This window comes from Engraulis encrasicolus, chromosome 5, assembly GCF_034702125.1.
Source record: "Engraulis encrasicolus isolate BLACKSEA-1 chromosome 5, IST_EnEncr_1.0, whole genome shotgun sequence".
In the NCBI taxonomy this organism is placed as follows: domain Eukaryota; kingdom Metazoa; phylum Chordata; class Actinopteri; order Clupeiformes; family Engraulidae; genus Engraulis; species Engraulis encrasicolus.
In genome coordinates this window covers 19,395,509-19,410,330 of record NC_085861.1, presented here as the reverse complement: position 1 = coordinate 19,410,330, position 14,822 = coordinate 19,395,509, and the positions used below count along the sequence as shown (strand labels likewise).

Below are 14,822 nucleotides of genomic sequence, written 5' to 3'. Positions count from 1 at the left end.
TAATTCTGAATGAAGCTTAATTCTGTTTTAAAAACGTCATGTAAACACTTTAATTCGGAATTAAATGAAAGATGAAAGCCCATTGGGAAACTCCAACTCCCATTGTCATTGTGACACAGCACTCCACAGCACACAAGTGAACACTGCACACTGCACACAACGAAATTGCATTTATGCCTCACCCGTGCAAGGGGGCAGCCCTCAGTGGCGCCCCATGGGGAGCAGTGCGGTGGGACGGTACCATGCTCAGGGTACCTCAGTCATGGAGGAGGATGGGGGAGAACACTGGTTGATTACTCCCCCCACCAACCTGGCGGGTCGGGAGTCGAACCGGCAACCTCTGGGATGCAAGTCTGACGCCCTAACCGCTCACCCATGACTCAAAGTAAATTCGAGAGAACTATTTAATTCGGAATTAAAACCGTCATGTAAACATAGTTATTGTGTTTCAGTCACACTTTTTTTTATTTTTGGGGTTTTACTGTCTTTATTGATAAGGGCAGTAAGAGAGAGGGGGAGGAAATTGATGGGTAAAGAGAGAGAGGTGAGGAAGGATTGGGAAATGACCTCAGGTTGGAATCGAACCCTGGTCCCTGGATTTAAGATCTGACACCTTTGCCCACTGTGCCATGGCGCCTCTTTTTAATCGAACTTTGGGAAGGTTAGAATTAAAGTCAGAGGTGAAAGTAGACAGGTGCGAACAGGTGCCCAGCACTGGTATAACATTTACAGCAGGTGCGCAGTACTGGTAAGAGAATAGGTTTAATGCTGGCCAAAAACCCACATTTGAACATAAGTAAGGTCAGCTGCTTCAGTGGAAAACCACAACCACACTGTACTATGCCATTTGAGACAAGCGTCCTCCTATGAAGAGACACCCGATGTAGTCATGCAGCGATATACTGTAGATATGTGGTGCACATGTTTATTTTGTTTTTTTATTGTTAATTTGTGGGTGGTGGTCAGGGTAGCACCAGTAAGAAACAAAAAGCACTTTAACCCCCTGATTAAGATACATGTATTTCTGCAAATTAGCGCAACACATCAGCATTCTGGATAATAACCCTTTACATGGTAGATGGCTACACAGGGCAAGGGCAGATGCCAGTGGAACGTGCCTATCTATCAGATTGTGTGCATTGAGTTGATGCCTTTCATCTTCAAACACCACAGGTGATCTGTGGCTTTTCCCCCATTTTGATGTTCAATCAAGTGATAAATCTGCCAGCGAGAGCTCCGTTCATAATGTGCAAGGCTGACAACGCTTGAGAAATGTCAAAGATTACAGACAGTTGAGCATAAAGATAAAGACCTTGACACTGACAGATGGGTGACTTTTAAAGATGAGTGTGACACCACCCCATTTATTTTTAGAAAAAAAGGCTTAAATGGAATATCTGCCAAATAGCTAGAAAACATTTGAGATTTGACGCATCAAACAACCACACAAAGGAGCTGAAGGGTATTTTAAGGTTTTTTGTTTTAAGAAAAAAAATGCAGCAAAACATTTGACATTCAAAGGTATTGCATGGATTTATTAATGTCATCTTGACACTTTGAAATCAAAAACAAACAAAACAAAAAAACAGCCACACAGTAGATGCATGCACATTGCTGCCACAGAATGAACGGGCTGCCATTTTAGATCATATAAGTTGCAAACATCATGTCACCTTTTACCACAGCCATGAATTCCAGTACGGATGCCAGTCTAATGGTAAATGGTTACAGATAGTAGTCATGGTTATTACTGTCTTGCCAAAAAGACTGAGTGATGGAGAAGGCAATGCTTTTTAAGGCAAAATCATTGGCAAAGTTGATGAATGAGCTTCAACATACCTGGCGACGTACTACCATGAGAATGAGACATAATGGGAATGATCTGACTATTGACTTGAATTGTCATTACAAAGATTCATGTTTTCCCCTTTATGCTTATAAAATAAGTTGGGTGGATGAAAGCTGCCCCAAGAACTACTACAAAAAAAACGTATTGCAATAGATCAGACAAAAGGAGGAGAATCTTTGCAGGAGATACATGCATGTTGTCAGCTTCATGTACTGTAATTGCTAAAGCATGTTTTACCTACAGTGTTCTTTCAGGGACAGCCACTACACGGGAGGAGTTAAAATATTAAACTATTTTTTGTTTTTGAAAATGATCAGATCACATCTTTAGCACTGACTAACAATCTGGATGCAATTGTCAAAAGTCAGAAGCGCCCTTTGGGGAGAAAAGTGCAAATATGCCTGCTGTGCTTTTCGGGGTGGTACATATTGTAAAGTGTAACACGCTAACTGTCTTTGTGTGTGTGTTACTAAAATTGTCTCTGCATGATTTATATGTGGACTCCTCCTGAAATGTATTATGAAGTGACATGGAGAATTCAATCATCGGAAGGTTAATGAAAGAAAGTGCTCCTCCATTGATGAATATACACTTGCAAGTTGGGGTGTAAATCAGAGCCTCCATGACGATACGATTCAATATCTTATTATTTGATGCGATGCGATTAGATTATTTTCGATACTTAAAAATGGCCCACGACACTATATAATACGATTCGATTCAACTTTTTTCCAATTACTTTTCCACATCCATTATGTTATGGAGTTAGGGCATTGGGCAGGGGGCAGTGATTGGATTATTTTTGATACTTAAGAATGCCCCACGATGCAATGCGATTCAATTCAATCCTTAGATTATATCGCAATATATCGATACATTTCGATGATTATTTACACCCCTACTTGCAAGTTGAGCCACATTCAAACAGGATAATTTCCACAGGCATGCACCGTGTGTGCTTCTGATCAACCAGCAAGCATTCTGAAATTAGTTTAAGGGTGTAAAAGGAGCCTTCCCTTTACTAGTACACAGATTTCATCTACAAAATCAGACTACTTTCATTTTTGCAATTCTTCATGATGAACAGGTTAGAAAGACACACTGCATTTGCAGACTACTAGCATTAAAGTGAAGACATCATCACTGCAGCTTGCATTTTCACTAAATCATTCAAAGTACTGAGTCAGTCATAAGGATACTCTTGATTTACACGGTCACAGATTTTGTTTTTTTGAAAATAATGTACAAAAAAAATTACATTTCTATATATACTGTATAAACAAGGTCACACCAGCCTCCAGTAAGAGGATGAAGTTAACTGGCTATGTGTAGCAGGTGGTTGTATTATTTACAGAGGTATGTGCTATATAGATATGACAGTGAGAAAAACATGGAATCCCTTTGGCACCATCACTGGTGGCCAGAAGATCAGTGTTACACAAATCCTCAAAGCCTGGATGAAATTAGCAAGTTTTGGTAACACTTCACTTGACGCCGGTGTCATATGCATGTCATTACAGTGTCATAATAGTGTCATGACACAGTCATCGATAAGTCATAAACATTATGTCCATATCTTTAACATTTTATGACTGTTGGCCTTAAGTGACATTCGGTTATGGGAAAGACATTGCCATAACCGAATGTCACTTAAGGCCAACAGTCATAAAATGTTTATGACATGGACATAATGTTTATGACACGTGCATAACTGTGCCATGACAATGTTATGACACTTATGACATGCAAATGACACCGGCGTCAAGTAAAGTGTTACCCAAGTTTTACTCTTCCTCATATAATGCAGTTGGGTTTTTCTTTTTTGCTGATGCCTTTCCATAATACTTCACATTTTTTACCACCACTACTGAACAATTTTGTTCCATACAGGTTACAGACAATAGATAACATTTCACTAGTATCCTTCCATGTAGTACTTTCGACGATATGCTACAGTATGTAATCAGGACAGATTTTTTTTCCTCTACGAGGGTTCCTGTCAATAAGTGCCATAGTAAGTACATTTTGCATCGTATGTGACATACAGAATGGCATTTTATTTTTTAATACTGATCATAAGTCAGTGTCGATACATGTCATGATACTATACTAGTACTGAATCTCTTTTGTCACACAGGTAATTGATTTTGTTTGTTAATCTCACTGACACAGACTGTGGGATAATAACACAAGGAAGTATCTTGGGAGGCTCTTGGAGATGCAAATGTGTTGGACATTACACTTTTTTTTCAAAAGCCAACGACTGCAAACAAAGATCCCCATTATGCAGAGGTTTCCTGAATCCACCAAACGTTTAAAAAAAGATATAAAAATATCATCACCATCACATACCCATCCCATACATGGACCACGCCACTATTTATACGCACTGTATGTTGGCCACAATATCTGTACAAAAGTCAAACTTTTAGAAAACCACGATAACATTACCTCTCCAAATCCCTTCAAGTACACATTATGCTGCTCTCTTCTTACATCACTTCCTCTTGTGTCAGTAGACACCAGTCTGGCACTGGCCAAGCCACGTCACTTCTCAGCAACACCAACAGCCAAATTGTGGCCTCTTTTGTCCTCTCCAAAGTGCTTGGAGGGAAATTGCTTTCCTCTGCTCTGAGACCCCGGTGACTCTGAACAGCGTTGCCAGATCGGGTGGTTACCCGGCCAATTGGGCTACTTGGGATCGCCATCTGCGGGTAAAAACAGGAAAAATTGGCCATTTGGCGTTTTTTCTGCAGTTTTATGCCCATAGAAATCAATGCAATTTGTTGAAATTTGGTGCATTTTGGCAGTTGAGGAAAACCCTTTGGGTGGGATTGGATCAGACACATCTGGCAACACTGGCTCTGAGACCCACATGATAACTGCATGGAACCGCCACAGAAGACATTCACAGAGGGGATGCGGGACATCATTGGCTTGCTTTTTTTTTATAGTGTCACCACCATCAGCGAGCTACACACTATCGTACACTCGGATATGGACTCCAACCTAGCTGCGAAAGAGGGATAAAGGGAAGATAATGGAAGAGGCCCATGAGGCACTATTATGTACATAGAGGAGGGAGGCAAAGACATAAATGGAGAGATAGAGAGAGAGAGCGAGAGAGAGAGAGAGACTAATGTGAAGAGAGAAACGGTGGCCCTGCAAAGAGAGAAAGGGTGGCCCTGCCATGGCCGAATGGTGGGGCACTCGTCTGCCATGCGGCCGACCCGGGTTCGTTTCCCGGTCCGACCCCTGCCTGTCTCTCTCCTCATTCGCTTCCTATCCACCTCTCATACTGCCCCGTCATCAATAAAGTAAAAAAAGCCCCCCCAAAAAATCTTAAAACACAGAAAGGATGGTGTGTGCTTTGAGGAAGAAAGTGTGTTGAAGAAGTGAACCAGGGAGAGAGAAGGAAAAGGACTCCAAACTTGTTGCAGTTCCAGTAGTGGCCTGAAGGGAGGGAGGTGGATGGATGGATGAGGACCATGAGGCACTGTTATGTACATTGGAAACATTAGTCACCTTCTGTAACCTTTATCTGATCTGAACTGGCTGATAGTGCTCAAGTTCTTGTGTGTCCCACAAGCACGACACCGCCCACTACTCTACTGTGTGTGCACACGTGAGGAATAGCCAGCCAGCCTCCGCAAAGCTTGTTGAAACACACTGACTCACTAAGACAAACACAGCCAAAGATAGGATCCAACCTTACATACATAAAGAGAGAGAGAGATAGAGAGAGAGAGAGAGAAAGAGATGATATGAAAGGGAAGGGAAGGGAAAAGAGAATGACATGACTGCTTGAGGACAGTTTCACTGAGTGTCACTTTAAAGGTGGCTGAGGTCAGAGAATAAGAGAGAGGGAAGTCCATCAGTGTGCACGAACACAGCAGCGAGGTTAGGCTAGGCTACACCTCATTGATTGTTCTCTCCGAAGGCTTGTACATCGCCCCCTTGGACGAAGAGGGTCCCGAGGTGACGCTGAAGGAGTGGGGTTTGCGCGTCAGGCGGGCACGCTTGGTGGCCAGGGAGAGGCTGTGCTTGCTGGACATGATGATGTCGGAGATGAACTTCTTGCAGTCCACGCACACCTCCATGGTGCTCCAGTCCTCCGTCAGCTCTTTGGGAAGCTCCACCTCGTCCTTGGAAGAGGAGCTGGTACTGTGCTTAGATAACCTGTAAGAGTGGTGGGGGTGGACATATTTAAGAACAGCGGGCAAGAGGGAGGTTGAGAGGACGGATGTATAAGGTTCATTATGTCTAACTGTTTACATAACGCTTACGATTTTCTTTTACTTCAGACATGTAGAAGTTTTATCTTTTACCTGACATGTTTCGACGGTATGTGTGACATGCTTTAGAGTCAGCTGATGTTGTTGTGGAGGTGTGACCTCCCTGTCACACAACGCACAACAACATCATCTGATACTACAGCACGTTACACATCCCTGTGACCCTCTGATGAAGATGGAAGTCATACCATCGGAACATGTCAGGTAAGACATCAAACTTTTACGTGTCTGAAGTAAAAGAAAATCTTAAGTGTGAGGTTGAGGATGGCTTTTTTCCCAAATGATCTTTGTCTCCATTGTCTCATTGGGCGGTTAAGATCATTCATTATGCATAGAGTATCTACGTATATATCATGTGTTACGCACAACATTCTTTCTGATATCACAAATAAAAAACATTTGGCAATTGGTCATTATTTTAGAACTTCAAAGAAAATGAAGAAAATGTGATGTAGTGCTTTTCAAAAGAATGACAGTGACTGTAGTCTTCTTTATACAAATTCAAATGCCCACACTGTATAACTACGTAGAAGCACTTAGATGCCTCTTTTCCACCAGTTTTCTGGTAGGCCTACAGCGCAACTCAGCGTAACTTAGCCGCCACCTTTTTGCTTTTCGACTGGGCAGGGCACAGCTCAATCGTAAAGCAAAAAGTGGTGGCTGAGTCGCGCTGTGTCGAGCTGTAGGCCTACCAGAAAACTGGCAGTAGAAAAGAGGCCATGGGGTCGCCAAGGCCATTGGGTCACTGACGCCATAACATCAACAGGCTGTGGAATCCTATGCCTATAATACAACTTGAAAACTAGTTAGAAACTGGAATGTGGTGAAGAATCTTTAAAAAAATTCCTGGATCCGGATCATGATAACTTTCTACGTTATCCTGCTGACTGACAGACATACAAACAAACAGATAAACCAACGCGACCGAACACATAACCTGCTTGGCGTAGGTAACTAACATCCACTAGCTGTAAAGAAAAAGCTCGAAGCAACATACTAGATGTAGTCTTGACTGATATGTCAATGCATGTCATGACACCATCAGAGCACTGTTATACCTAGACATGGTCCTCTGCAGGCTAGGCCGGTGGGGGCTTCCGCTGGACTTCTCTGCCTTCTGGGTAGATGGCTGCTTGGTCAGGGTAGCAGTGGAGGTGGAGGGGCCCAAAGAGTAGATGGGCATGCTGCCATAGGGCCTTGAAGGCAACCTCATCTGAGTAACACAGGCAGAGGGGGGCAGGGAGCCAGGGTTAGGAATCGAAAGTGCAGCAACAGCATACAGAAACAATTCATGTTTTTCGGTCAGTGACGTTTCAGCAGTAGCACACGTCAGGGCGGCGCAATGACAGCCAGTTCCACTATTGTATGGATGTTTGTTTTTAGTGGACTATCTAACAAGCATATTCATTGCAGCATATCAACCATCAATTACTAATTAATTAATGGGCATTAAATGCTGTTACGCCACCTGACGGTTGAGCCCCAAAAAAACGTCTTTCACCCTTTTTCTTTATGTATTATAACACTATAAGACTGCACTGTATGTGAAATCACTACTCACCTTCTTACAGCACTGAGAGCACACTGGCCTGTGAATGAATTGGAAAATTGGTCAAAATGATAAGATCTCTCTATGGTGGTGTGGTCATTGCATGTTAAAAAGGCAAGTAAGTGAATAAAGGCAGGCAGAACTTCACCTTTTGCAAAATTGGCAGGTATAGGACCAGATAAAGAAAGAGAACCTCTTGGTCCGGCAACAGAAGCACAGCTAGAAGAAAAAAAGTTGATTTAGGATGTCATCATCAACACGGACGAGCTCTGTCATCCCATAAAGAGCAATTCAAGAACTACAATTGATAATCATAAATGTTTACCACATAACCCAAGGGGACAAACTGGTGAATGAGATATACATGGGTTCACCGTGTTTATAAACACGATGTTGTGAGGAGGGGCAAGACACTGGCAGCCAACCATGTGAGCTAATTTTTTGACCGACCGAGTTGTGCGCAGCTAGTGTCGCGCAGCCAGGAGTAAACAAAAATGTAGAACCCATGTATTTACCAGCATTTATGCTACCACAAACAATTAAGTTCACCATGAGTCCTCTAACTGAGAACTACTGGCTGCTTGCGACTCAACTCTCCCCTCTTCAGGGTGTTGTAGAGCAGTGTTTCTCAACCTTTTTTTAGGCGAGGCACCCTTTCAATTCATGAAAAATTTCAAGGCACCCCAAACCAACAAGCAGTAACATGGCATCGCATCCGATACTACAAAAGCTTAAAAAAGTAACACATTTGGAGAGGTCACACGACCTTACGTTCAAAGTTGCAGCTGACTGGGGCGACCTATATTTAGGCTACTTTATGGTGCGTAAACGGCAGATGAAAGATTCCACTGACTAGCATTAACTTATCAATTTAGACAAGTATGTATCATATTAGGCCGGCATAATTTATTTATCAGCCATATTTCCGCGGCACCCCTGAGGGGGGCCCGTGGCACCCCAGGGTGCCCCGGCACCCCTGTTGAGAAACACTGTTGTAGAGACTCACCTTTCCCTTCTTCAGGGCGTTGTAGATGTCCTTGTACTGCTGGAACTTCTCCAGCTCGGCTTTGACGAGCACCTGCCGGATGTGCATGACCTCCTCGACTGTCAACGCCAGGCACTCCACGGGGTAACAGAACTCCTCCTAAACGGGCGAGCGGATGGATCATTAACACGGTTTCCATGGCAACAACAGACACAGGTTTCTCACAGTGTTCCAAATGTCAACTCTTTCCTGGCAGGCTGTACAGTCATTGCTCTCACTCCTCCCACTTCCACTCCCTTTCCTGCCTCTTATCCCCTTGCCGCTCCTATTTCAGCCTCTTCCTTTCACCAGTGACAGTAGACGTCTGTCATGGTGCATCCTCCCAGGCCCACATCAGGGCTCCAGTGCAAGATGGCAGGATAGCAATGACTGTGCTCCATACAGAGGATAGCACGTAGCCCCATAATGCACGCCGTTCCACCAGTGGAACGTTGCAATAGTCATTGAAAAGTTAACTGCCATAGTACTACACTAATATGACACAACATAGGGTCTTTATACACTACGACTTGATCATTGTCACTCTGGTAACAGCAAATGTATAGGCCTAAGGCTGACTGTGTCTTCACAGGTTAAACCATTGATGTATATAGGCCTACACAGAATGCACGTCAATGACTAAAACACAGACAACTATAGGTGATGGACCTGTAGAAGAACCCGACATAAGCTTGAGTACTTTTGAGGACTGAACATTGAAAAAATCAAGCTACTGCAGGAGAATAAATATGGAGTAGTTGTAGTTCCTTGGATTCTCTCTCTTCAAATTCACAAATGCGTCAATTTCATAGTACTGTAAACTTAGTGATCAAAAATAAAGATTTATATAAAAGTTTGTTTGTACTGGTGTTGGTCCTTTTCATGTTTGTGCTAAAACCATCCCTTGGCAACCTGGCCAGACTGTTTTTTATTTATTTATTTATTTTTTTAGCCATTGCACATCCTTGTTCTTCCCTGCATAATTCCCACTGTGAAACAACTCATGCATTATTACATCATCTTTCAGATCGGAACGATTGTGTAGAACTAGAGGCAGTATGGGAGTTCCCAGGCTAGGTAAGCCCCTTGAGGAGTACCATCACAAATATGTGATTAGAATTTTGCCAAAATTTTGAGTTCTCATTATGATGTCATAATGTCTTTGCGAGATTTTTAACACAGACGTCTATGGGAGCTGTAGAGTGTTCCAGTAAAATTCTAGAAGAACCTCTAGAAATTCCTTACTCCTCAAAGGGTTAATTCAAAAACACAAACGTAACTGGTGTGGAAACGGGCAGCGGCACCGCTCTGGTCGGCCTGAAAACAGTATGAGATACAACAAAAATACATCTATTGACCATTTGATGAGTGCATGCAACTCAAACTAAATCGCTAGGATAAATATGGAGAAGCTTTGATTAGATTGATGATTAGTGCACCCCTCGAACCTCTGGCCAATTATGGTTTAAGATTTAGCAACACTGAACTTGAAACCACATTAACAAGATCTGGATTAATATCTAGATAAATATTTTTGTCAAATTCGAAAAATTCTGTTGACAGAAAATTCAAATTAGTTTGAAAGAATTAAATATTTTTCATGTGAAGGTCGGGTCAAGTTAAGTGTCATCCACTGCACTGGCTGAACACTGCTGCCCATGCTAAGCCCTTGAGCAATAGAGTGTCTGCCTAAAAAGCCTAGAAGCGCAAGAGCTAAGGAAAGTCTACCGCAGTGGTCTCCAATTATTTTCTCCAAAGGGCCAAATTATGTAGTGCACCTGAGGCAGAGGGCCAAACAAATCGCCCGACCGTATGGCCACAGATAGCACATTATATGTGTATTCATTTGTTCCAAATTCATGGTGGGCCAAATGTTTGCCATGTGTGGGCCGGATTTGGCCCCGCGGTCCGCCATTTGGAGACCACTGGTCTACCGTATGCTCTAGACTGCAATTGGCGGAACAGGTACGGTAGGCAAACCTTTGGAACCTTCATCCCAGATCTGTACAACCCAGCAGTGCATAAGGCAGCGAGTGAGGCGGCCACCCCGACAGCTAGGGCCTCCAGCTCCAGGCCGAGAGAGCCCCTTACAGAATGCAGAGCGGCCAGAGAGGGGCGGAGGGGCATCTGCCTCAGCACCATGCCTATCCATGCCAGCTGATGATGCCCCCCCAGGAGGTCCACAGGAGCAGGTGGGTGGGGAGGAGGGAGGGGTGGGAAAGGAAGCGGTGAGGCAGTGGGCACGATCGTGATGAAGCAGTGCTGCTTTTGCTTGGCAGCATGCATGCACACTTTGCCAGTTTGATGCATTCTGGTTAGAATTTTCTAACCGCCGCAATTGTGCAAGTGTGCATGCGCTCTGCCTGACAAAACCAGCACTGCTTCATCACGAACGTGCCCATTGGGATAGCAAAGGAGGGGAGAAAGCTCCGGCCAAGGTGAGAATGGGTAAAAAAAAATGCACCAAGATACAATACAGTACATCAAGCCGTGTCTGCACAAGATTTAGCACAATGTACTGGATCCTCCCTCCAACTGAAGGACAGAATTCATACACTTTATACTGAATGCATGCAAGTGAATTTCTGTTCAAGAGTTACAGTTATACAACCTCCTTGAGGATCTATACCGTTACTCACAGCACAAAAATATACAGAGTAGAGCAAAACAAATTGCTAGAAAAAGTGCTTTTATGTTTCATTTTGTTAAAGGGGTTTAGAACACTACAGTTTGTGTCTCAACAGTTTACATACATTGTGTGTGTGTTTTTTAAAGACGTACCAGAGACTTGGAGCTTTGTCTGGTGGGCGGCATGAACTGGCGTACGTTAGTGGGCGTCTCTTTCTCTATGGAGTGCCTCCGCTGGGTCACCTGCCGCCGCTCAGGCTGCGGGGTTGACGAGATGGGCAGGAACAAGGGCGGCGCTGAACACAACACAACAGACACACAGACATACGTCCTGTCTTAAACGAGTCTTGCTCAGGGGTGCAAAATGAATGAACAAGGGCAGCGCTGAACACAACACACACACAAGTGGTGAAAGTAACGAAATATGAATTGGTAGAGTGAGACGAATTACTCACATTTCTAGTTCAAAGAGTCACTTTCCAATTCAAGCCATATACTGTAGTTTCATTTCTGATACTTTGGTGAGAGCGTCTGCAAAGTGCAGCATATCTATAAGCGCACTAGCACTTTACAGTCGCTCCAACACCTGCCCCACCCCTGTCTGTTTGTATTGCTGAATTTGTGAGCAAACCAAAACACTTTCCTAGTATGTTATACTGTTGATATGGGTACAATACACTTGAACTTGAATTTTGAACGTTAAAGTATCTGCAGTGTGCGTCTGTCTAATATTATGTAGAGGCTAGGCTTACTTTTCTTTCCCAGAGTGCCTTCTGGAGATGTATCCTCCACTGCAGATGTGGAGATGCTGGAGCTGCTGCCTGATCTGCGGGCCCCTGCCTCCTCCTACAGTCACAAACACACCCATTACAGAGTGGCACATGCTAACACACAGTACTGTACACACCTTACATTACATTACATTACATTACATTACACTACACTTAGCTAACCTATCCTACGTGCACAGACACACAAAAAATGACAACATATCCTATCCAAATAAGCAAACAATATACTAACCAGTAAGTAAATGTAAGTAAAAGTAAATGTGTAAAACAGTTCAACAACAAGAACGAGACAGTTGGAGACAGTTAAAATCAAGCATTCACATGTTGTCAACATGCACGCACGCTCGCGCACACGGGTGAAATTTTTCTACGGGCGCCAAGTTTAATGCTGAATTATACGCAGCATCTAACATCAAAGGTTTAAGCAAATTGGTAATGAAAAGAGTTATTGGCATCACAATAACTGAATTTATGACCTCGGAAACAAAAGTATTGATCAGAAAAGTATCTTACTTGTTACAATGTTTGGAATGGTTGAATATGAACTCGTAAAAATGGTGACTGGTAAAAATTGTCAAGTTCCACCCCTAACACACATGCGCATACACTATGCAACTGCTTAGAGGGGTATGCCACTATTTTGGGGCTTAATACAATTAAAATCATTGGCCAGGGTTTATAAAGGTGGTAAAGTGACTTATTTTTCATGTAAGCCGTTGTCTTGCTTTAAGACAAGTTAAAAGAGGGAGTATGTCGCTAAGCTAGTGAAAGTCACGGATCCATTGACTTTCACTAGCTTAGCGTCATATTCCCTCTTTTAACTTGTCTTAAAGCAAGACAACGCTTAACATGAAAAATAAGACACTTTACCACCTTTATAAACCCCAGCCAACGATTTTAACTGTATTAAGCCCCAAAATAGTGGCATACCCCTTTAAAGATGGCCTCTCAACGTAATTTAATTAATATTGCTGTGTTCCCCATTATTATTGAATGTGTTACGCGTTGGTCCTGTTTTAAAAAACGTTCTGGTTGCTTTGTTTCAAGCCGTTTTTGTAAGCTAGGAAGGTGGCTTGTGGAGAAACGAGAGGGTGTTCCGTGTTTCTCGTGGAAATGCGTCTCTGATTGGCTCACTCCTCCTGCTCTCGTGGAAATGCGTCTCTGATTGGCTCAGTCCTCCTGTTCTTGGAGAGAATGTAATGGGAAGCAGAGTCGCCACTTCCCCGGGTGGTACTGCACTAGGGGCGCCAACGGAGGCGTGCAGGCTCCATTCAGGGCTGTGCTCTTTCGACAGCGACCCCTAGGCGAGCTGCAGGCACGGAGCAACCTGAGTGGGCTTGCTGTATGTATGAGGCTTTGTGCTATGTGTGTACCTGAGAGTAGCAACCAGCTGATAGCTAAGCTAAGCTAGGTTTCGGGCCACCAGACGGTGCTTGTTTTGAAAACAAGCAGAAAAAAATTACTCGACATGTTTTTAGATAAATGGGTCGACATAAACCTTTGTGGGCAACGCCTTCTTTCGATGTGACGCAACACAGAAAGGCTTTCGTGATTCGCTCGTTTCTCTGCATTATTTATGTCAATTGGGAAACACCGGGAAACACAGCCAGGCGAGTTGACGCACCGCTATGAGAGCCTTGCAAGTGAGTTTAACTTGGGGTGACCGTCCGATCTTTGAAAAGAGTGAGTAAAACTGTGTTTTATTGGAAGTTGGCCTTTAAGCTTTGCAGTACTCACATCAGACTCTGAGCTGTCCATTTCGGACAGTGTGGGGGCTGGAAGCCTCTTCCTCTGGAAGAGACCCTGAGAGCCAGCGCCCCCATTGGCCTGCAGTGGCACCCCGTTGGCCAGGGACAAGGTGCTGACCGCCTTCCTGGCTGAATCAGGGGATGAGACGTCTGTGCAGACACAGGCAGGTCCACACACACACACACAAGTACATACAGTACACGCACACACATGAATACATGTATACACGTGCGCGCACACACACACACACACACACACACACACACACACACACACACACACACACACACACACACACACACACACACACACACACACACACACATTATGATAATGCACGTACACTCAAAGAAAACAAATTCTAATACAATAGGAAGCTGAAAGTATCCCAGCACAGGGGTGAGTGGAAAATGGCTGGAGTGAGAGAGGGTGAGAGAAATCCAAAGCATGAAACCTGACAAGCGTGAAAAAGCATTAGTCACGACCCACACTTATAAAACTGAAGATTCTACTCTTCCTTATACGTAAACTCTTCATTCCTCACCAGTGAGTGGTAAAAATGTGAAGTCTTTGAAAGTCTGAGTGAAAAAAGAAAAAACATCTGCTCGCTCTGCAGCTATGCCATCTTAATGAGATTGGGCCTAGCAGACTCATTCCTAAGTAACCAGTGCTAGGGGTGTAAATCACAGCCTTATTTTAGATACTTATGAATTCCCCACGATATGATACGTTTCGATTCGATTTTTGCCAATTACTTTTATACTTCTATTGTGTTATGGTGCTAGGGCATCGGACAGGCCAGCGATTCGATTATTTTCGATACTTGGTAATGCCCTACGATACTATACGATTCAATTACTGTAAATCGACGGCCGTAGGATCGATGCATCGATACATTTGGATTATAATTTACACCCCTACTCATTCCTAAGTACCC

At 43.5% G+C, this 14,822-nt stretch overlaps 1 protein-coding gene across 2 annotated transcripts in view; it reads right to left on the bottom strand.

Moving 5' to 3' along the window:
• Positions 1-5,103: 5,103 nt before the first annotated feature.
• The window catches only part of spire1b (spire-type actin nucleation factor 1b), a 44,464-nt gene continuing 34,745 nt past the window's right edge, over positions 5,104-14,822 (bottom strand). For both annotated transcript variants that reach the window (XM_063198874.1, XM_063198875.1), the window contains 8 exons: positions 13,874-14,034; positions 12,098-12,191; positions 11,499-11,641; positions 8,700-8,837; positions 7,842-7,912; positions 7,706-7,733; positions 7,203-7,357; positions 5,104-6,028 (listed from right to left, as the gene is read on the bottom strand). In XM_063198874.1, the coding sequence (XP_063054944.1) occupies positions 5,761-6,028; positions 7,203-7,357; positions 7,706-7,733; positions 7,842-7,912; positions 8,700-8,837; positions 11,499-11,641; positions 12,098-12,191; positions 13,874-14,034 (1,058 nt within the window). In that variant the 3' untranslated portion in view covers positions 5,104-5,760. The remainder of the gene's footprint in view (positions 6,029-7,202; positions 7,358-7,705; positions 7,734-7,841; positions 7,913-8,699; positions 8,838-11,498; positions 11,642-12,097; positions 12,192-13,873; positions 14,035-14,822) is intronic.